This window comes from Lissotriton vulgaris, chromosome 11, assembly GCF_964263255.1.
Source record: "Lissotriton vulgaris chromosome 11, aLisVul1.2, whole genome shotgun sequence".
NCBI classification, from domain to species: Eukaryota; Metazoa; Chordata; class Amphibia; order Caudata; family Salamandridae; genus Lissotriton; species Lissotriton vulgaris.
The window spans coordinates 352,507,325-352,529,137 of record NC_141699.1 but is presented as its reverse complement, the minus strand read 5'-3'; the positions used below and the strand labels follow the sequence as shown (position 1 = coordinate 352,529,137).

Here is a 21,813-nt window from a genome sequence, read left to right as displayed (position 1 = left end):
CTACTTAAGTGAGCGGCACAATAAGTGCTGCAGGCCTACTAGTAGCATTCAATTTACCAGCACTCACCAAGGCTAGCAGGTCTAACACAAACTCTGTAGTTAAGCTACGCAAGCATTCAGCATTCCCAGAGTCAAGCTCAAATTCAAGGATGGCAGAGCACTCTCTGTTCAATGATCATCCCTCTGGAACTCTCTACCTATTACATCCCGTGCTGTTGCTCTCACTGCCACCCGAGATGCCCATTAAGCGTGAAAAATTAGTTAAATTGTTCCAGGGGGCCAAGACTGGTGCACAGCAGTACAAAAGGGGGTGGTGATGGACGGAGCATCTGAACCAATCAAACACTCACACCAAGTCAACAGATCTGGGTTTAATCCATCACCGTTCTTTAGCCCACTCTGCCACCCCAGTTCAGACATGGCCATATGCAAATCAGTCTGACCCTGTGCCTCATGGGAACAGTCCAGCCCGAACTGCCATGCCTTCCCTGGACCGGAAAAAAGCTACAGAGGACCGGTTTCTGGCATTTCAGCCGTCTTCAGCCCGGCTTGCTTGAATCCAGTGGCAAAGTGAGCAAGGGACTCACGTCTGAGCATACCCTGCCAACTTATGGCGAACAAAGCGGTACAAAAGGGGGTGGTGATGGATGGAGCATCTGAACCAATCAAACACTCACACCCAGTCAACAGATCTGGGGTTAATCCATCACCGTTCTTTAGCCCACTCTGCCACCCCAGTTCAGACATGGCCATATGCAAATCAGTCTGACTCTGTGCCTCATGGGAACAGTCCAGCCCGAACTGCCAAGCCATGCCTTCCCTGGACCGGAAAAAAGCTTCAGAGGAACGGTTTCTGGCATTTCAGCAGTCTTCAGCCCGGCTTGCTTGAATCCAGTGGCAAAGTGAGCAAGGGACTCACGTCTGAGCATACCCTGCCAACTTATGGCGAACAAAGCGGTACAAAAGGGGGTGGTGATGGAGGGAGCATCTGAACCAATCAAACACTCACACCCAGTCAACAGATCTGGGTTGAATCCATCACCGTTCTTTCGCCCACTCTGTCACCCCAGTTCAGACATGACCATATGCAAATCAGTCTGACCCTGTGCCTCATGGAAATAGTCCAGCCCGAACTGCCAAGCCATGCCTTCCCTGGACAGAAAAAAGCTTCAGAGGACCGGTTTCTGGCATTTCAGCCGTCTTCAGCCTGGCTTGCTGGAATCCAGTTGCAAAGTGAGCAAGAGACTTACGTCTGAGCATACCCTGCCAACTTATGGCGAACAAAGCGGTACAAAAGCACAGCACTTAGTGCATTGGGTAGAGACAATCTACCCTAGTTCCTTGCAGGCTTGGCTCGTGCATTCATGTAGTCCCCTCTCCATGACATGCTCTAGACAGGGTGAGCTGAACTACACCACTTTTCAGACAATGGTCATAGTTATGGTTTATTCCATGGGGTCAAGCCAGCCTTTTTGCTCTGTGGCACATGGTTAAGCAACATAAGTAGCTTGAAGTACCCCTCATTGACTATTTGGCCCCAAAGAGGTTTGGTGCCTTACTTTTTTGGTCCCTCAAACTTTTAGGATGAAGCAGTGGGGGAACAGATTCATAAAGCGGAAACATAGGTGGTGAAACGTAGATGGGACAAATCGTATGGTCAGAGGTCAGTATTACAAGAAGATCAATAATAGGAAGTACTTATATTACAATGCAATATTAGATTACAAATGGAGGAAATGTTGTTCGGGGTCATTTTTGTGAGTTGCAGTACTTGGCACTATATTAGCAATTTGTCACTGATCCTTCTTGTGTTGCAGAGCATCTAGCTACTGTCTTCTGCATGCTCATCAACCCCAGCACCTCAGTCCCTTGCTTCTTCATCAGTGAGACAATGTATTTTTGTGTTTTGCTATTTATTTTAGCTCCTAATTTGTTTGGACTTCTCTTCCTTTCTTGTGTGCCATTTATACTATTGACATTTTGTTTGTGGTATACTACTTCACAAGGGACTAACAAGTACATTAAATATGCCAGTTAGGTGTAAGCCAGTTTTACCATATTTACAGGAGTGACCAAAAGCCCTTTGTCACTGGTTATCAGTGATAAAGTTCCCAGGGTCCTAAAGCTAACAAACCAAATTGAGCACAACAATGTGAAGGCAAAAGGTTTGGGGGAAACCATTCAAAGGATGTCAAGTCATCCAGGCAGGAAAGTACATCAGTAGGGCACATAGATATTGTATAGTCGAGTCATCTGTTTTCCACAAAAATGTCAAACAAATGTAAATGTTGTCATCATCATCATCATCATCATTACAGAAGAATTCAACAAGCTTGCTGATGATATTTTGTATTATAGACTTCTCATAGAGGCTTGAGAGTGGCACTTTCTGGAGAGGTGCTCCACAAAGGTCAAACGGGGCATAAAAAGCTATGATGTGTACTTGAAAGAAGACAGATAGATAGCTAGATAGATAGATAGATAGATAGATAGATAGATAGATAGATAGATAGATAGATAGATAGATAGATAGATAGAGATATCACTCAAATTAGTCTATCTATATGACTGTCTTCACTTATGTCTCCATCTCTATTTCAGTCTCACACTCCACCTCGTTCTCTTTCTATATTGCTCTCTTTCTCCCCCTATGTATCAATCTCTTTCTGTCTCCCTCTAGTACTCACTTTGTTTCTTTCTCTCCCCTCCCTTTCCCTCTCTCAATCTTGATCTCTTGTATTAAATACAGAAGAATCTTCAAAACCAGATTCACCATCTATAAAGTTACCCTCAGTGGCAGCCTGCCCATCTGTCAAACAAACTTGCCACCTCTGTTGGTCTCGGCACACCTGCATCTAGAATGCTATGAGACTGGAGATGAAGAAGTGAAAAAAAAAAGAAAAAAACAGGCCAGCACAATAGGCCTTATCTGTTATCTACCCAGGATCTGGAACAACATATGGTACCCATCAGGAATGCCCCAATCCTGCTACTATTTAGGAAGGAGATCAAAAACATACCTCCTTATGGAACCCCACACCATAATAAAGTAACATACCACCTCAAACATCAGATATTAGCTTCCACTCTATCACTGTTTGACTGCATCTTTGGCTTTGGCAATATACTGCTCTTTGGTTCCTTTTGCCTAGGTGTGTGCTATACAAATTCTAGATAATACATACATTTTATTCGAAATCTCCTTCTCTTGTTCTTTTTATCAGACACTATCCATTCACAAAAATTCATCCATCACCGGACTTCAAGTTTTAAGTCAATAAAGAATCAGCATTTGCAAAGATAATTATGAAAAGATGTTACCAGTTTTCTATTGTCCTCTGATGGCCATTTGGGAAGGGATATTTCCTCTTGATGAAACAGGCTTTTTTCCTTTTTGATTCTTCTTCTTTCTGCCTCCTGGGTGATTTCTGTGGGTGAGATTCTCTCGCTGTCACTTAGCTGCAGGGAATGCATAAAACTTTACATATCCATATCTGACTCCCAGCTGTCTCTCAGTATACCCAGCATGTCTCCTTTGATAAAGTGAGGTTAGGTAACAGTCCCTGTCTAGACATTAATCCCAACAGTCTTTCTGCTGCCCTAGTCACAGGTTGGGAGTTTATCCCAATCTGCCACTGTGGGTGCAGAAATCTTGCTAGACACCAGGGAAAAAATGTAAAACAAAAAAGATGGGGTAGAGGTATCTCAACCAGGCATTGTGCCATGCCACCACCCCAGAATGGGTGCAACAGTTTGTCTGTCCCTCTTAGGTTAGATTTGGGTGTTGACCCCTAATCTGCCTCCCAAGAGACACCAAGGGAAAACAGTTGAAAAAAAAGTGCTAGGGGCAGCCTGCCCAGACATTGACCAGTGCCGCTGCCCCCAGCTCAGGAGTCGGGCCCAACAATCTTTGTACTCCCCCAGTGGGCAGACTCAGGGAGTTTACCCCAGTCTTCCTCTGGGGGAAGAAAATGCACTAGACACAAGGGCAAAAAGGAGAAAAGAAAAGAAAGTATAGGGGCAGCCCATCTAATCATCGGGCTGTGCCTTATCCCAGGATAGGCCCAACAGTTTTCATGCCACGGCATGGGGAGCATATCGGGGGATTTAACCTCCAATCTGCCCCAAAAGGTAGAAATCCCTTTAGACAACAAAGAAAACATGGTAAAAAAAGAAGGTGTCTGAATGGCCTGCCCAGGCCTCTGGTTGGACCCCCATCCCAGAACAGGCACAACATTATTTCTGCAACTCCAGGGGCATAATAGTTAGTTAAATAAGAACCCTCCCTCAGCTGAGGGTTGAAAGCCCACTAGACACCACAGGGATATATTTGTTAAATAAAATAAAATATGTGTTGGGTCAGGTTACCCAGACTTCAGTCCTATCCCCCACATATAAAGCTCAAACAGTCTTTCTAGCTTTCTGATGCAAGAGCACCCCCATCCTCATGGCAATTTAGAGGACATTTCCATTACTTTTTGCATAGTTTTAACATATGAGCCAGCAGATTGGGGGTAAATTCCAATGTCCTCTTTCTTAACATGCTGGATGGTTGCACTATTCAGGCTTGAGGTCAGCCAGAAACCAGCTAGCCATACTAAACTAAGACATTTCTGAAAACTAGACACCCAGAGGAGTCCAAAGTGGTATGACTTACACAGCTCCATCTATGCTTTCTTACCCAGAATGATCAGCATATAGGAAACTTTGGCTAAAATCACATATTTTCCCTACATTTCTGTGAGGGAAGCCAACAAAATCGATAAGGACATACATTCCTAAAAGCCAGCATTTCCACACTTATTGTAATAAAAACAGTACCCCACTTGTGTGGCTGGGCATAGGACGTGTAACAGGAAAGGCCCCAAAATCTAATAAGGAGATGTCAAAAGTGACTCACTTTGGGGGTGTGGATAGCTGTGGTATTTGGGACTGGATGTGGCTTCTTCTGAGGGAAATCTATGAAACCCAGAAATTTCTGAAAACTAGACACATACAGAAGTCCACGGTTGTGTGACTTGAGTAGATCCCACTCCATTTCCTTACTTTAAAACCCTGCAAACCTCAAATATTGCCCAAATTCACACTTTTTCCTCACATCTGTGAAGAAATTTCTAAGATCAGCTGGGATCCACATAATTCTACAACTCAGCATTCGTACATTTCCCTGGAGAAAAAAGGTACGTCACTAGAGTGGCTTGCCTTAGTGCTTTCTTGTACAGATGTTTTTTTCCCCATTTCTCCAATTAAAACAACCTTTTCCTATTTTTTTGCTATTTTCTCTTGCCTCTCTCGGCACAAACCTTGGGTACCTTTAGAATTTCCAAGATGTGGGGACAAAGGATACACATTTGGCCACAATATCTTTTGTGGGAATAAAGTTAAGAAGACCTGAATGTGAAGTGTGCCAAACCTCAAAGCCCCTGCAGTTAAGGGTTTAATAACTAAGATTAAGAAGAAGGAATCTGGTTAATGAGATTGATAGTAAGATATCATTGCCTTTTCTAACCTCATCTACACCCCTTGCTTGGATTAGTTTCAGGTAGCTGAAACTTCAATTTGCCCGCAAATTAGGAAAATTTTTCCTCAGTGAAGTATTCTAACTTTACTCGAATTTGGAGAGGCAAATTTATATCAACCCACCACCACTGCCAAGGCAGGATTTCATGCCACAGGATGGACCAGGGGAATGAAATCCTGCAACAGGAAATGATATTGCTCAATCTCAGAATACTGCAACATCTGCTGGTAGGAGGAGGAAGAGGGATAGTGGGAACAGAGTGTGGGTGGGAGGGGTAGGTGGCAATTTGAGCAGAGGGCAGCTGTGGTGTTGGTGAGTGACGTACAAATAAAGGCTATGTTCCAATGGTTGGGGTGGAGAGGTTTGCTCATGTGGGAATAATGCTGGTTGTGGATGGTAGCGGCAGTGGCTAGCTCTGCGGGGATCATTGTGGGAAAGAGCCAGGTTTACTTGCACATTGACTGTAGTAGGGTTGGGGAAGTGCATGAATGACAGGTGCTAAGTGGTGCCAGTCACCTGCTTCCCCTCGCCACGGTTTATAGCAGTGGAAATGATTCTTGCTGAGATGAAGGTTAATTTAAACAACCACTCACATTTTGTTTGAGTGCAGAGGTGCCAAAGCTTTTTTTTTTATTGGAAAATGGCAGTCATTTGCCTTTACAACCTTGTACACCCCTAATCAGAATTGGGGGGGGGGGGGGGCGGGGAGGATTTCTTATTACACCTGCCCATTCTAACAAAATTAGGAGATGTTGGCCTTCATGAAGTCATACAAATTTCTGATTTCACCCAACTGAGCATTGCAAAGATTATTTGCTGCTTATGAGTGTCCCATGGGCAGAACATGCTAGAGCTCCAAATCCATGAATATAATCTGCACCCAGTGGGGATCACCAATAAGAGTGGCCTGGGGATGGAGACAGCAGGCATTGGAGCAGTGGAAGATAGATTGATGCATGGCTAAGTGGGGGTGGGGGGTACAATATAAGGTGGACAAGCAGTGAAGGTGAAAGTACCAGCAGCGGTGGTGTGGAGATCCACCCAGTGCTGGGAAACTTTACTAGAATGGGTGGGGCCTGGAGGGCATGGCAAGGATGTCAGTTGCCAAGCAGACCCAGTCATCTTGTTTCCTCTGGCGCCCCCTCAGAAGTGGGAAAACACTAAACAGACTGTTCTTAAAGAGAAAAATTCTCAGTCCAGAGGACGATCTACCCAAAGGGGAGGTAGGTCTCCCCAACAGGAGCCCTCTGAAAAAAGGTATAACCTTAGAAATAGGGATACTTTAAGAAAACCTGATAGATATCAAGATAATGATACACGTCCCTCTCAATCTTTTCAGACTTCCTCGCAGAAATCGGAAAGAAGAGGACGGTCTGAACACAAGGAAGAATGTGTCAAGTCCAAAGACAAAGAACACATTCAACAAAGTAAAAAAGCTCAATTTTCCATAAAGAAGGTAGCAAGCATAAAGATCAGACATGCCGAGGATCTTGAGGACACAACTCAAGAACGGGGAGTGGGCTCAGACAATGCTAGACAGCACAGCAGAAGTCACCATAGTTCGCAAGATCCTGATGGATCATCTGGAGACAGTGGACTTGAATGAATGCATTCAAGTTGAAACTGCAGACACCAGGGTTAGTGTACCCACAAGTTATATGAAGTAACACTCCGGATGGAGGAGGACATAACTAGAAAAATAAGAGCATTCTTTTGGGAGAAGCTCTCTAAGGGCTATGATATTCTTCTAGCTGAACAAAACTGGACACCTGGATTTGTCAGGGAGTGGCCACATTAAGAAGAGATAATTATGCCAGCCTTCTCAAATCACATTCCAATTCATAAAAAATACACATATGCCCAGGCTCCAGCATTATATAAAAATCATGTGGGATGGGATGAGGACTCTCCCCACCAAAAAATTCCAGTTAAAAAATCAACCTACTGCACAAAGGCAGTATCCAGTTAAGCAAGAGGCTAAAAAACAAGTCAGGGAGATTTTAAATCAACTTGAATACCAAGGGGTGATTGAAAGATGCACCTCGTCAATGAACAATCCTTTGTTTCCTGTCTCCAAACCAGACAATTCATATTATCTAGTATTGGATTACAGACACTTAAACTCTTATTGCAAAACCTTTGCAGTACAAAATGCACATAGTGCAGCACTAATGAATAACATAGTGCGTAAAAAATATAAAACCACATTAGATATTTCGAATGGGTTTTTCTGTCAAAACATTGCACCTGAAAGCAGGCATTTGACCGCTTTCTCAATTATGGGGACACAGCGACAATGTTGCCGTCTCCCCCAGGGATTCAAGAATAGTCCAGGGTTATTTTCAGCTAGGGTAACAGAGTTACTACAAACGTACGATGATGAGGTATTATCTTATGTCGATGACATCTATCTTACAGACGACGATTTGGACGTACACTTGAAAAGAGTGAACACCATAATACTTGAGTTCGCATCTGAAGGGTATAAATTAAATTTTAAGAAATCACGAATTGCCCACCTCAAAGTCCTATTTCTAGTCTATGAGCTATCAAGTGAAGGCAAAAGCCTGGCAGCTAATTTTCTATAAAAATGTGCGTTGCTCCAACCTCCAAAGATGCTGAAAAACTTACAGACAATTCTAGGTTTCCTGAATTTTGGAAGAACTTATGTTCTGAATTATGCAGAAAGGGTAAAAACTCTCTACAAATTAATCAAACCTGATTTCAAACCAAATAATTGGACTCAAACACACACAGAAATTCTGCATTCAGTCCAAACAGACGTGTTAGCAAAAACACGATTACAGACACGCGAAAACGTGCACAACCTTGTGATCAGAATCATTCCAGGAAGATGCGGATTCACGTACCTGGCCTTTAATGAAGGAGAAACGGTACCAATAGCTTACAAATCACACTTGTACACACAAGCAGAAATGAAATTCACTTCTACAGAAAAAATTCTGACAGCGGTTCAAACTTCAGTAGCAAAAGAGAGAGCCCTCGCACAGGGAAAACGCATAATGATCGTTACACCTGTACCTGCCTTAGAAGCAGTAACAAAAGCAAGCATTCCCAATGCAAAAGCTTTACATCAAAGATGGATACAATGGATTAACACTCTTGCTGCAACAGACGTTGAATACGTGTTTGACCCATACTTGAAAACACAAGAATTTCTCCAATACAAACATGAAAGTCCTCTGCCGACCGAGATTCTGCCTCTAGAACATTACGGCTGTATAATCTATACAGACGGATCAGCACAGCCCGCAATCGGGGGTAAACAAGCCTATAGTGCTGCGTGCGCTATTGTTAAAGGCCGCTGGCGCGAAGGCAAATTTAGACCTATGTTCACAAAAACTCAATCACTCAGAGACTGTACAGCTCAGCGAGCTGAACTACAGGCTTTCAAGATGGCGCTTGAAAATACTGATCGCGAATTCCCCTCACTCATAGTGTGCGATTGGTATTACTGCGTACAATCTTACAATGAGTATCTGCAGAACTGGGTTCAAAACAGTTTCAAAGATGCAAAAGGTGGCACAATTAAGCATAAAACGCTTTGGGAACAAGTAGGCCTTTTGCAGAAAGAACTCCAAAAGACTCACGTGATTCATACACTGCGTCATCAGCGTGATGGCGTTGACGTTGCAGGGAATTCATTAGCTGATGAAGCCGCGAAGGCAGCTGTGCAAACGGCTTCCGTAGCTGCAATCACCAAGTCAAAAACAAAACAAAACAGAAAAATAATGCAAGCTGTCACTGCTTCAGTCAAAGATAGTGGTAAGACACTCCTGAAAGGTTTTCCAGTAAAGAACTCATATATAACTGATGCGAATAATGTTCCTTTTGCTCAAATCCCTGGAGTGGGGGGTAGGGCATTTCCAAACATGGAACATAGGTTAGGACTAATCTTAGCAGCATATGAAGGACTGGCCTCTAAACACGCAGGAGTTTTTGCCACAGTATCGTTATTAAAACAAAGGGACTGGTGGCCGCGCATGAGGAAACAAACTAGAAACTATGTTCTAGAATGTGAAACCTGCCAGAAAATGAAAGTTTCAACAGTGAAGTGACCTGCACAGACGCCCCTTCTGATTTCAGATAAACCATTACCGTGTGTTTACCTGGACCACTGTGGTCCCTTACAAAGGGATGGTAACTATAAATATATCATGGTTGCAGTGGATTCCTGCACAAGATTTATTTGGATGTGGCCCCAGCGCTCGGCTGACGCCAGAAATGTTATAAAGGATTTGCGTGTCTTTATCGGCACATACGCAATCGGCACGCTACATTCTGACCAGGGTCCTGCGTTTAGCTCTCGAGCTTACAAAGAGGCCATGGCTAGCTTGGGCGTTGCATTGCGATATTCTAGTCCCTTCCATCCTGAGGGTAATGCAGTAGTGGAAAGAAAAAACAGTGACATAAAGCAATCCATAACAGCTAAGATATTAGGTTCGGGTGATGGGTGGGTCAAACATCTAATAAGTGTACAACGTAGTCTTAACAATCTGCCAAGAAATTCTCTGGGTGGAATCACTCCATATGAATTACTGTTTGGTACTAGAATGATAATCGAAGTCCTCGATTGTCAAACTTCAGTGGTGGAACAAAAACCCTTTGATGTCAAAGATTGTTTGGCTGTTTTACAGAACTTAAATGAAACAAGAAGAAGTCTGAGTAACACAACACAGAAGCCAACGACCACTGAAGAAAAACCACCTGTCCCAGCAAGACCTGTCTGGATTCCAAAGATTGGGTATCTAGTCAGGGAAAAGATAGCGGTAAAGAAGGAATTTGGGCCTTCTTACAGAAAAGCAGTACCTGTCTTGGCAATCCAAGGAACAAGATTAGTAGTACTACCGCCCCTTGCTGGTAAAAAGGAGAACCGAGTCGTGTCCATTGACCTGATCAAACCACAACATGTGCCCAATAATACGTAGTAGGCCCAGTGGACTCCCAAGATGTAGCAGAAGACCAAATCTCGCTACAATCCAAGACGTTCAAACTGAAAGACTTATCACCTTTGATAAACCTGCAGTAAGAAAAGAAGGACTATGTAACAAAGCCATGGAACTCGTGCCTCTTGCGACCCAGATAACAGTTCGTCAAGAAACACCTGTCTACAATGATGTAGCCTCTGACTATACCAATATGACAAAGGAAGAAGCAACCCCAAAGATTAATAACAATCCTGATGCAAGTCCAACAATTGACAGAACTGCGTCTGGCTATTTCATCAATTTTGATACATTTTCTGAGGATCCAAGTGAACCTGAAGAAACGCCAGTAAATAAAACTTTCAAAGAAAAAATAACAGAACTCTTTAATCAACTTGAACAAACATATCTGGTTTCACCATGGATTGAATTTTGGATTGTGTTAGGTGTACTTTTCCTCCTGCTCTGGCTCATTCTGGTTTTAAGCTTGGGAAAAAATGATAGATGAAAAATACAGTACAATGGACACAGCAAGTCAGAAAATCAACTTGGTCCTAAAACCTCACAAATCATCTCATCGTGAAAAAAGAGACCTGTCATCAGTGAACATCACAGCCGTTCCTGAACCTGGTGGTATAGCATGGGATAGAACTGATTATGACACCTATGGCCTGGTGGAAATGCTAAAGATGCCACACCAGTTCAAGGTTTCTTTAAGTGACTTTGCATCGCCCAGCACATTTTCTGATGATTGGGACTTTGAGACTATTAATAATATGATGTCAGATTTAGATATGTCTGCAAAATTTACAGAACATGACTATTTAGAAGGGTCATCAAATTATGAACAAATGTATTGTTTTAATCATTATGGTCACCATTATTTGCACAAATCTGAAAGCCCTAGGAATGTTTTTACATATAATCAATTGGAACATTGTCCAACGCCTCCAAAAGGCAGCTCAAAAACATTTTTTGAAAAGTTTCCATACTTCTCAGGGTTTAATGTTACAAATCCAGTAAAAGTTTTATTTCAAAAATGTAAATAAGACAGGAATGAAAAAAATGTTGACGAATACTAAACAAATTTATTCTGCAAACGTTTATGCTCAGCTGTCTACATTAGGTTTCGACTTTTGGAAAGACAAGATTGAGACGAAAACTGTCTTGGGCACGAAATATTGGCAGGTGCAAGGTTTAGAAGCCTTGTTCATAGCCTACATTATACCAGAACAAATAATGTTTTTAAATGACACTGTTCAACAAACCTCTTGTCTTGGCTTAGCTAATATAAAGATTTAAATAAACCGTCTATACCAAAACCCACTTCTGAGAGTAATGATACTACAGAAAAGGAGGTAGACGTACTCTATATTTTGAAACAAAACAGAACTAATCCTGATTGGAAAAAATGGTTAATCTGGCCCACAGACACTAATAACTCTCATGATAGATTCCTGAACAAAACACAGGGGTTAAAACTGAACAGGCCAGATCCAAGATACTCCCAGAGACAACATCCAGGGATAGTAACAACATACGGTGTAGGAAAACTATGCCTTGAGTGGCTAAAGACATCCACACTTTCCGAAATTAAACAACACTTATCTTTACATAAAGAAGGCAATGATTTGCGAGATTTCTTAATGGGGCCTCGCAAACAACATCAAAAACGTTTCATATACACCAGTATATACGCTGCGTACAACGAAGCTTGGAAAATGACGCAAATGGAAACTGCAGAAAGAATATGAGAAATTGATTGTATTAATTTAGAGAAAGCTCTCTCTGTAGTGGACAATGGGTCCAGTCTCCGGCGATACCCAGACTACAATGAAAGGGACCCTTCTTGCCATGAGGTATCATGAGAGAATTACACAGATTCTTGGCTTGGCTCGTTTAAGAAATCTGAACACAACCTGGTTTCTTCCGTTCAGACCAATCTGGTACCTGTTCTACGATGCCTGCTTTGTGGAGAAGAATGCGTGTTGGACATTTGTCTTACACTTCCATCAGTCCTGCCATCGGATGTCGAGGCCTTGCTAGGTCCGGTAACGACTCATGCATCGTGTTGTCCCCAACGGCTACCAATCCTGATGACGGCATTCATTGAGGTCTCACCAGTAAGTCTAACTGAGGGTGAGATACGTGGAACAACAGGCACACAGGTACCATCTGATATGAACACTGCTAATGCGGCACCTGGCGCTGACGGCAATGCTTCTCATCTGTGCACATTTGATCTGCTTGATCAAGTAGTTCCACTTTCACCTACAGTGGTAGAAGATTTCTTTGCCAGCCTAGACGATCAGATGTTTTCTCCTGACACCGAGAATAACTTTTGATTCATGCACACAGCGTTCCCTGAACTCTGAATTTCGGCCTTCCTTTTTCAAAACAAAAACTTCTAACTTTGGAACTCTATTTTTTCACAACCAATTGAATTTTTTCTCTCAAAAAACATTGAACTTAGAATGACATCACTTCCTTAAATGCGTACTATAAAAATGCTCATTTTCTCGTGTGCAACCATTTCAAGTGCATTTCAGTGTATTTTGGGGTGGGATTGTAAACACTAGCTTTATATATGTTCAGTGCTTATACGTTTAGCTTTATTGAACTTAAGATCGCAGGGTGGGTGTTGTAAACAAATCTAGGACCGTAGTGAAAATTTTCTAGATTCATGCCCTTATATAGGTACACATTATCCAATCCTTATATAGGCATAGAAATCAGTACCATATTGGGCCTGAGCCTTGCAGCCCCAATACGGCATGGCTACTTCCACTAAGTTCTGAGAACAACAAAGATTGCCTGACATCCCTGCAGCAGCAAGTGCCGAAGGAAGCCGACCCTCCAGCTAACGCACTGAAAGACTCTGTCTTTTCTCCTGCCGAGAAATCCAGCTCCAGTGTTTCCGGCTTACCCTTGCGGGTATCTGGGAAATCGAGTCCTGAGAGAGAGATACAAGACCTCATTCATTCTAAAACCAAGGTACGGACCTGATTAGATCCTTAGATAAATTCTTGGAATAGATTCTTGGCAGAGAACTACTAAACTGAAGCTACTCCTCACTTACTTCTTCCCTTGTACTACACTTAGGTTAGGTACACCGGGGTAGGCGTATTTTAGAAGCACCAGTTGAGTACTTTTAGTCATTATTTTATCACTGTATGTATTTTATACATTTTAGGCAACTTATGGCTTAGAAACCATATCATGCTTTTACAGTACTACTTTATAATACTGTTCGTATTATATGCCTTGTACTTTATAACCAGTATTACTATTGTAGCAGTACATTTCTTATGCTTGAGAAAGAAGACTGTTCAATAAATACTTTTTATTGAAAAAGCCCGTCTCTCTATTTTCTCAGCACCTCTGGACCTCAGCACCTCTGGTGAAACGAAGCATGCACGATTGACTGGGTAAAATAGCTATCTATTGTTTCTGCGACTCTATAGATTGATTTCTTATTCTTGGGAAATGTCATGTTTATGCGATTGTCAGAAACCAGTCCCTTCTTGTTTATTCGAGAAAGTTTCTAGTGACCTCTGAGCTAGCTGGCACTCACAATTAAGTTTAATATATACGATAGAGACCTAGTCGACTTCAGTCCTACATCTAAACTATAGTATATGCTATTCTAATGCGCAGAGCCTATTGGGAATATAGGAACTACACTACAATGGCATCAGTAACTGCTTCCTGTTGCCGCAAAGCGAGGTTGATGTTGCCCTTCTTTTTAGGTCTCGCTAGAGACAGCTTTAGCTGTCTGTTGTACACCTATTGTTCCCAATACATGCCATATACTCAGAACAGGTATTGTGCCCACCCCTTGTCCATGATTGGGTGGATTTGTTATCTGTCTCAGGTGTTTGCATGTGGTTGGATAGCGTTTCTTCCTATTCTTGTGTTTATCCTACCTAGGAGCATTTTCGTCCCACAGTGTTCAGTCCTTCAAGTGCTGATTACAGGAGGCTTGTATTATATTTGCTTTCAGCACAGGGAGTGTATGTCTTTCTTTGTCTTTGTCTCTCCCCCAATAACCAAGTGGTCCCATCCTAAGGGGGCTATATCTCCCTCTCAACCAGATGCTCAAAGTCCAGCTACTTGTTCCACTCCCTGTTTATGATTTTATTTTTATCTTGGAGCTCTTTGCCTGCTGTTTATTCCTCTTCTTCCATGACTCCATGACTTCATTTTTCCAATGTATTTTTTTAATGAGAGCCCAGCAGCTGCAAAAAACTGCTGTGCCCTTAGCTGCATTTTTAGATCTTCTTGCAGCTGTTGTAAGAGCTCTTGTGATCCACACATCGAAAAGAAGTCTGAAAAAGTATAGAGAGAGAAAGTGGGCTTCGGTCCATGCCTTTTCCGCCCATTGTTTTTCATTGTCTGCTCTGTATTGGAAGGGCTGCCCATCAAGGCTATGGCATTTTTAGGTTGGTTACATTGTCCAATTTATGTCACCATTAGATTTTGGTAATGGGAACAATGAGTTATTTTATTAAACTGCAGCGGCACCATGAGGTATCCCTTAAAATGGAATAGCTTGTGTTTTTTAAGCAGACACAACATTTTCTTTGCTGAAATATTACCTAATAGCTTGCTGTTTTAATGCCTAAGCATGTAATAAAATAAAGTCAAAGTGCCATTCACTAATCTTCTTTGCACGCTCATTCCTTTTAGTTAGCTGTTGGTTTAACAAGTTAGATTTACATATTATTTTGTTCATTATAGATGTGCTGGTACACAACTTTATTAAAGAGCAACAATAATACTGGCCTTTTTCAAAAGCACCCACTATGCAATATTTAGTTATCTTTGTCTTCTGTGTTCATCACTTCCAACCAATGCAAACATTATCTTCTGTCTCAGTTCCTTCTTTAAGGATACGGTAAAACCCTGCTTATGTAATCTTTTAACAAAAGGGCTGTTTAAATGGTATTATTATAAATATATTTTAATTATTATAATGATAATGATTATTATTACTATTAGTAGTAGTAGTAGCAGCAACCTGCATATATTCAAACCACTCATCCATTAGTAAAATATGTGCTTTATTAATAACAGTGCGTATTTGCGCTTTCATTAACATTGCTATGATTTGTAATAAAAATTGATTAACACAAGCTTTTAAATATCAAATATAATATGTCCTACAATACCTAGCAACCATCTCTTACATACCTAGCCTACTATACCCACTCACCTACCTACAATACATAAACAACTATCCCTACCAAACCTTCCCATATCTACCTACCTAGTATACCAACCATACTTAAACTACTTTACTTAACCCACCATGTCTACATAACTAGCTTGCCATACCTTCCGTACATACCATACCTACTTACCTGCCATACTTTACCTACTTACCGTACCTTTCACACCTGCCTGCCATACCTTCTTCCCTACCAAACTTATTTACCCTACATACCCGCCGTACCCACCATAACTAACATACTTACCACAGCGAGCCTACCACAGATTTCTAACCTACATCACATAATGTAAAATACCCAGCCTTCCTACCACCTACCTATCATCCCTAACATATCATAACTAACCTACCATAACTAGCTTACCTCTACCCCTGCTGTGATGATATCTTGCACCTAGGTGCCAGCGTTCTTAAATAGAGGTAAGTTATGCCTACAGGACCTCTAGTAAGGGCTTTAAGTACTGCAACCTGTTACAGAAACTATCTATATCTAACTCTGAGGACCTCTCATGATGTCAAAGGCCTTGCAGCCTATGGGGGGAATGGGAATGTTGCAGCTTCTGAAGGGCATGAAAGTGTTAATGCCATTGCATCAAAATTAGTAAGACTGTTTGGCTTTGCCAATGTTTGTTTAGCGCTGAAACTCACTTTTTCTTTTTACTTTTTATTTTGAATTTACCAGATCTAAAATGGTTGTCAGCCATTTTGGTATATCAAACAGAACAGTTGTAGCACACCCTATGTAGTCACAATGAGTTCAGTCAGAACAGTATCTCAAAATGAGGATATATCAAAAACCCTAAGTAATAAAGTCTCCAATTTCCACAGGCGAACGTATCCTATTTCCATCCACTATCGTTTTTACAAAGGACCATCCACCAATCACAAGGGATGAAAAAAGAAGTTCCTTTATTCGTGTGCGTCAAATTTCCAGCAATTCTTGAAGCCAACACTTGTTTCGCCTGCACAAATATGTATTCAGACTTTCTCAAGGTAGACTAAATGACCGGACCTGAGTTCACAAGACGAGTTGGAAGCTTCCAGATAACGATAGTCAATGTTGAATGGCACGATCCAATAATCGCGTGCGGCATGGACACATCAACCCCTTAATCAAGTTGGAGTTGATAGGCGGTGATGCTTATTAAAGAGTAAAAGCACCTCAAGTAGACTTGGCAACCCCGTTCCGAGAAAAAGTAGCCCCTTGGGGTGCTAGGGAAACACCAGTATGTAGAAACACTGGACCAAAAGTGTCACTGCTAGTAAGATTATACCTACGTCGGGCGAAATCGAGCGCTTAAAGACGGCGGAGGAATTGCTGTTATTTTCAAGAGAGAATTCTCCTGTAAATGGGAAGACCTTGACTTCCCTAACTGTGAAGCGGGCTTGTTTAAATTAACTCTCTCCCCCCAATTTACCTTAACAGGTACCCTGATTTACCGCCCGCCGGGGTCAGCGAGCTGCTGGGCTGCTGCACTTCCCGAACTCATTGCTCCTTTTTTAGCACAATCTACTAATTTTACTATTGTTGGGGATTTAAATATTCATTTTAATTCTGTTTCGTGTGCCATTGCTAAACGCCTCTTACAGGATCTTGAAGCTCTTGACCTGCATCTCCTTAATTCCGACCCTACTCATAAGGCCGGTAACCTCTTAGACCCCATCATTTCCAACCTGACGAGCATTTCCTATCAATCTTCTACCCCTGTTCTCTGGTCAGATCATTTTGTAGTTAATTTCTCTATTAAAACATGTGTAGCTGAGACTTTCAGGCCAGACCCTCCCCATAAAGCTAGCAGGAACTGGAAACGTTTAGATCTAGATAGATTAAACTCTCTTCTGGCCAACTCCACACCGTCAGTTTCCAACATAACGATCAAAGAGCTACCCGCCGTTAGATCATGGCTAACTACAGCTCTGGATTCCTGCCTCCCTACCCAAAAAAATAAATCTCAAATTCATCACCCTCCGGCTCCCTGGTTTAATGACTCTTTACGCCTTGAAAAATCCAACTGCAAAAAATTGGAACGTATTTGGCGTGCAAAGTATAACCCTGAACATAAAGCTAACTACAGGTCCGCTCTTAAATCCTACCACGCGGCATGTGACATCGCTAGAGCTAACTTTGCCAACAACACCATACTTACGGCTCAAAACAGGCCCAAGGCCCTGTTTAAAATTGTTAAGGAGCTCTCTGGTGCTTCCTCTGTTCCTAAAGATCCCTGTCTAGACACTGCACAGTGTAATGCTCTAGCCAACTTCTTCCGTGAAAAGATTGATAAGATCTATGCCATTTTTAATTCCACTCCTGCCACCTCTACTCACGTTGCTCAAAATCCCGACAACTCTCCCCTGGACACTCCTCCCTGTTCCCTGCCTACCACTTCCCAACTGCTTTCTTGGGATCCCATTTCCCCCGCGCTTCTAAAAAAGTACCTCCAGGACATCAAATCTGGCTCTCCCCTTGACCCTCTGCCCCCTCAAGTTCTGTGCTCCCTCGACCCAGCTCCACTCCACATTATTTTGGATGTCCTCAACGCCTCCTTGGTAGAAGCGACTGTCCCTAATGAATGGAAGCACGCAATGGTGGTACCATTGTTAAAAAAGGCCAACGCTGACCCCAACAATCCTTCCAACTTTCGCCCTATTTCATTGCTTTCTTGCTTCTCCAAGATTTTGGAGAAACATGTTAATTCTTTACTTAGCTCCTTTGTTGAATCCACTAATTTTCTTCATGGTTCTCAATCCGGGTTCAGGGCTGGTTTCTCCACAGAAACTACTCTCCTTGGCGTGTCAGAAACCATCAGACGCCAAGTGGATAATGGCGAGATGGTGGCACTCATCTTGCTTGACTTGAGTGCCGCTTTTGACACCGTCTCCCATTCCATCTTATTATCCACCCTGGAGGCAGTTGGCGTTGGTGGTACCGCCCTGGCCTGGATTGCTAACTTTTTGTCTGATCGCACGTTTCAAGTTTTTTCTTCAACATCTGTATCATCTACTCTCCCTTCCTCTCACGGTGTTCCCCAGGGTTCTATCCTCAGTCCCCTTTTCTTTAACCTGTATGTAAGGCCTCTTGCGTTCCTGGCTGAACAGGCTGGCCTCACAATTTACTCCTACGCTGATGACACCCAAGTCATCTATTCACTATCTACTAATAAAAACCTCCCTTCCTCCTCTCTCCAAATTGGGCTGAAGCATATATCGGACTGGATGTTGAAGCACAAACTGAAGCTTAACGGGGATAAAACAGAGCTGCTCCTGTTTGGCCCTGACACCTCTCTCTGGGGCCCACACCATTGGCCTCCGGAGATGGGTCCTCTACCCACTCCATCAGTGTCTGCTCGCAATCTCGGTGTGATCTTCGACAACCAACTTACTTTCAAACATCACGTTGTGAAAGTTGCAGCCACCTGTACTACCATCATCAGGTGGCTGAGAAAGATCACATGGATGCTGCCTACAGACACCTTGAGGACCGTCGTCCAGGCCCTTGTCATCTCACGCCTGGACTATGGGAACATCCTGCTCTTAGGTGCTGCCAAAGAGGTAACCAGAAAGTACCAGGTGGTACAGAATATGGCAGTCCGCCTGATTTGTCACCTTCCTGCAAGATCCTCGGTCACTCACCACAGGCGGAACCTGCACTGGTTGCGCATTGAAAGCAGAGTGCACTTTAAAGCACTCTGCTACATGCATAAAATCATGACTGATAGAGCCCCGCGCTATCTCGCTGCTCTGGTTCAGCATTATGTTCCCCCCCGTACACTCAGGTCCTCATCGCATAACAAATTTAAAATTCCGCGCATCAACAGAGCCAAAATGGGAGGCCGCTCGTTTGCCCTGTTGGCCCCATCCTTATGGAACTCTCTTCCTCAATCCCTGCGCACGGAATCGTGCTTTCTGAAATTCCGTAAGGGAATAAAAACCTGGCTTTTCAACAACTAATGTTCCTCCCTCCTTTCACCGATCAGTTTGCTCTAGCGCCGGGAAACCTCCGGGTAGCTGCGCGCTTAATAAATGTAATAATAATAAGAGGGACCATCTGTCAATTCAACAGTACCCTCAAGTACTTAAAGGACTTCCCAATGTGGTGTCCAGATATACAATTAACTGGGCAGTAACCCCTAAATCACACTGTGTCGATTTCCGGGAGCCTGACCGTGATACGTCAGTTCCCGTATGCCATAAAGCCAGCAACTACCGCACCGTCCGTGCGTGTGTCGAGTAGAGTTCAAAAACTTTTCAGACATTTTGCAGAGAGTCAGTGAAAATGCCAAAATAGACATTGGTGCGTCAAGACCATACAGACACATGCGCCATTAAACGTGCACAAGCATGGCAATGCATTGGTAGCCATTTTGTAATGGTTTCATAGTTACAGGTGTATCACGACTCATGTGCACGGATCTGCAGCCATTTTGGAATTCTTTTTCTTTACTAGACAACCCATTCCTAGATAGTATCCAGTAATATGCATGCATGAGCATATGTTCACACTCATTTGTGCTTTAGCTATGGCCAATGCAAAAAGGCATTGCCAAAGCCAATAGCTCTGAATTTTAGAACAACGACTTACTGTTTTTTCCAATGCTTTTTTATCTTTAACAGCGTTGCATTTTGCAAAGTTTGAATCAGAAATGCTATATGTCCGAGTTTTCTAGGAACGGGCTTTGAAAGTTCACATAACAATAATTAGAGGAGTTAGGTGTGTGTAGTCCACCCCTCACTTTTTACAAAATGTCCCACATCTTCATACCGAGTCTTAGCACACATAGATAGTCCATATAATATTGGAAACAAAGTCCGCTAAATGCAACTAAGAGGATCACACACACCTGTAAGCACACACGCATGCAGGCGCAAACAGAGGCACATACATGACAGGAATGGAATGTGATTGGTTGTACCTGTGTGTCCGGATCGGATGACGGAGAACAGGTGAGCTCGAGCTCCTCTGGGCGGAAGAAGCTTTGAATCTTCCTGACTCCCCTCCTTACGGTCCGCCTGGTGATCTCTGTGGGGGACATTCCGTCGTCGTCACTCAGCTGCGGAAGACGAACCAACAGATCACATGGCTTTAGGGGTTTTATCCCCACCTGCCTTTACATGTTACCAACTAACGCAAATATACTTCAGAAGGTACATTTCTGATCACACAGACAACATGATAAAATGTCCTGTCAGAACAATACGTGTCACAGGCAGTGGGGTCACATTCTAGCGACAGGAGCAGAAGGCGCATGAGTGAAGCATGGTGGTAGGCCTTAGTTAAGTAGGCAGAGTCATTAGACATGGTGGCAGTGGTATAACATTTTTCACTACAAGTTTCACATTTGTTCGTTGCTGTTGGTGAGGAATGTTGTTCCTGCACTTACAGCGGAAGGGGGCATTAAGTTGCATGGGGGTGATTCACGTTACTTTTAAGTGGTTGTGTTGAATTCAGCTCAGATGACCTTTCCAGGATCATGCCTGGCAAACTGCACTAGCCTAGGTTTTTTATTTGTATTCGGGGACTGATAGCTTGTCTTAGTCTATAAACGAGGACTACAAGTCCTAGAATGCAGGTGATGAAACCTAGACTGGAGCAGCTAGTCACACCTGAATCTTGGAAGCTTGGAAGTTATGTGAATATTATTCTGCAAGTTTACATTTACTGAGCTTTTCTACGTACACTGATGTTACTGCGCCTGGGTAGGAGAAGGTTGCTGTTTTCTGCCAAGTACATATTGCACTGGATCATTATTGGTGGTAAATTAAGATAAAAGTGGAATAATCTGTCCCAAAGATGTCATTTTTATTCTCAAATCCTGCTGAGAAAATCTTTCCAAACTCTGCAATTTGTCACAGTGTCTGTCTACTGTGCCAGCAAATGTGGGGAAAGAAGGCACTAAAAAACAACACTCATGACTCACCATATCCAGCTGAATCAATGGTTGAACTTCATAAAAAAAGAAAGGGTGGGAAATGTGGGCCCGATTCACAAAAGTAATCCGAGACAAAATCCTGTCTTTACGACTTTCGGTATTCACAGAAGGCATTTAGGAGTAGCAAAGTTAGGATTCCTAACTTTACTACTCCTAAATGCCCTTTGTGAATACGGAAAGACATACATT

At 42.7% G+C, this 21,813-nt stretch overlaps 1 protein-coding gene across 1 annotated transcript in view; it reads right to left on the bottom strand.

Annotated features, from left to right (window-relative positions):
- Positions 1-21,813, bottom strand: part of LOC147679760 (uncharacterized) — a 361,586-nt gene that overhangs the window by 6,399 nt on the left and 333,374 nt on the right. Inside the window, exons 8-9 of the mRNA XM_086942474.1 lie at positions 20,608-20,745; positions 3,322-3,459 (exon numbers count right to left, since the gene is read on the bottom strand). Coding sequence (XP_086798600.1) covers positions 3,322-3,459; positions 20,608-20,745 — 276 coding nt within the window. The remainder of the gene's footprint in view (positions 1-3,321; positions 3,460-20,607; positions 20,746-21,813) is intronic.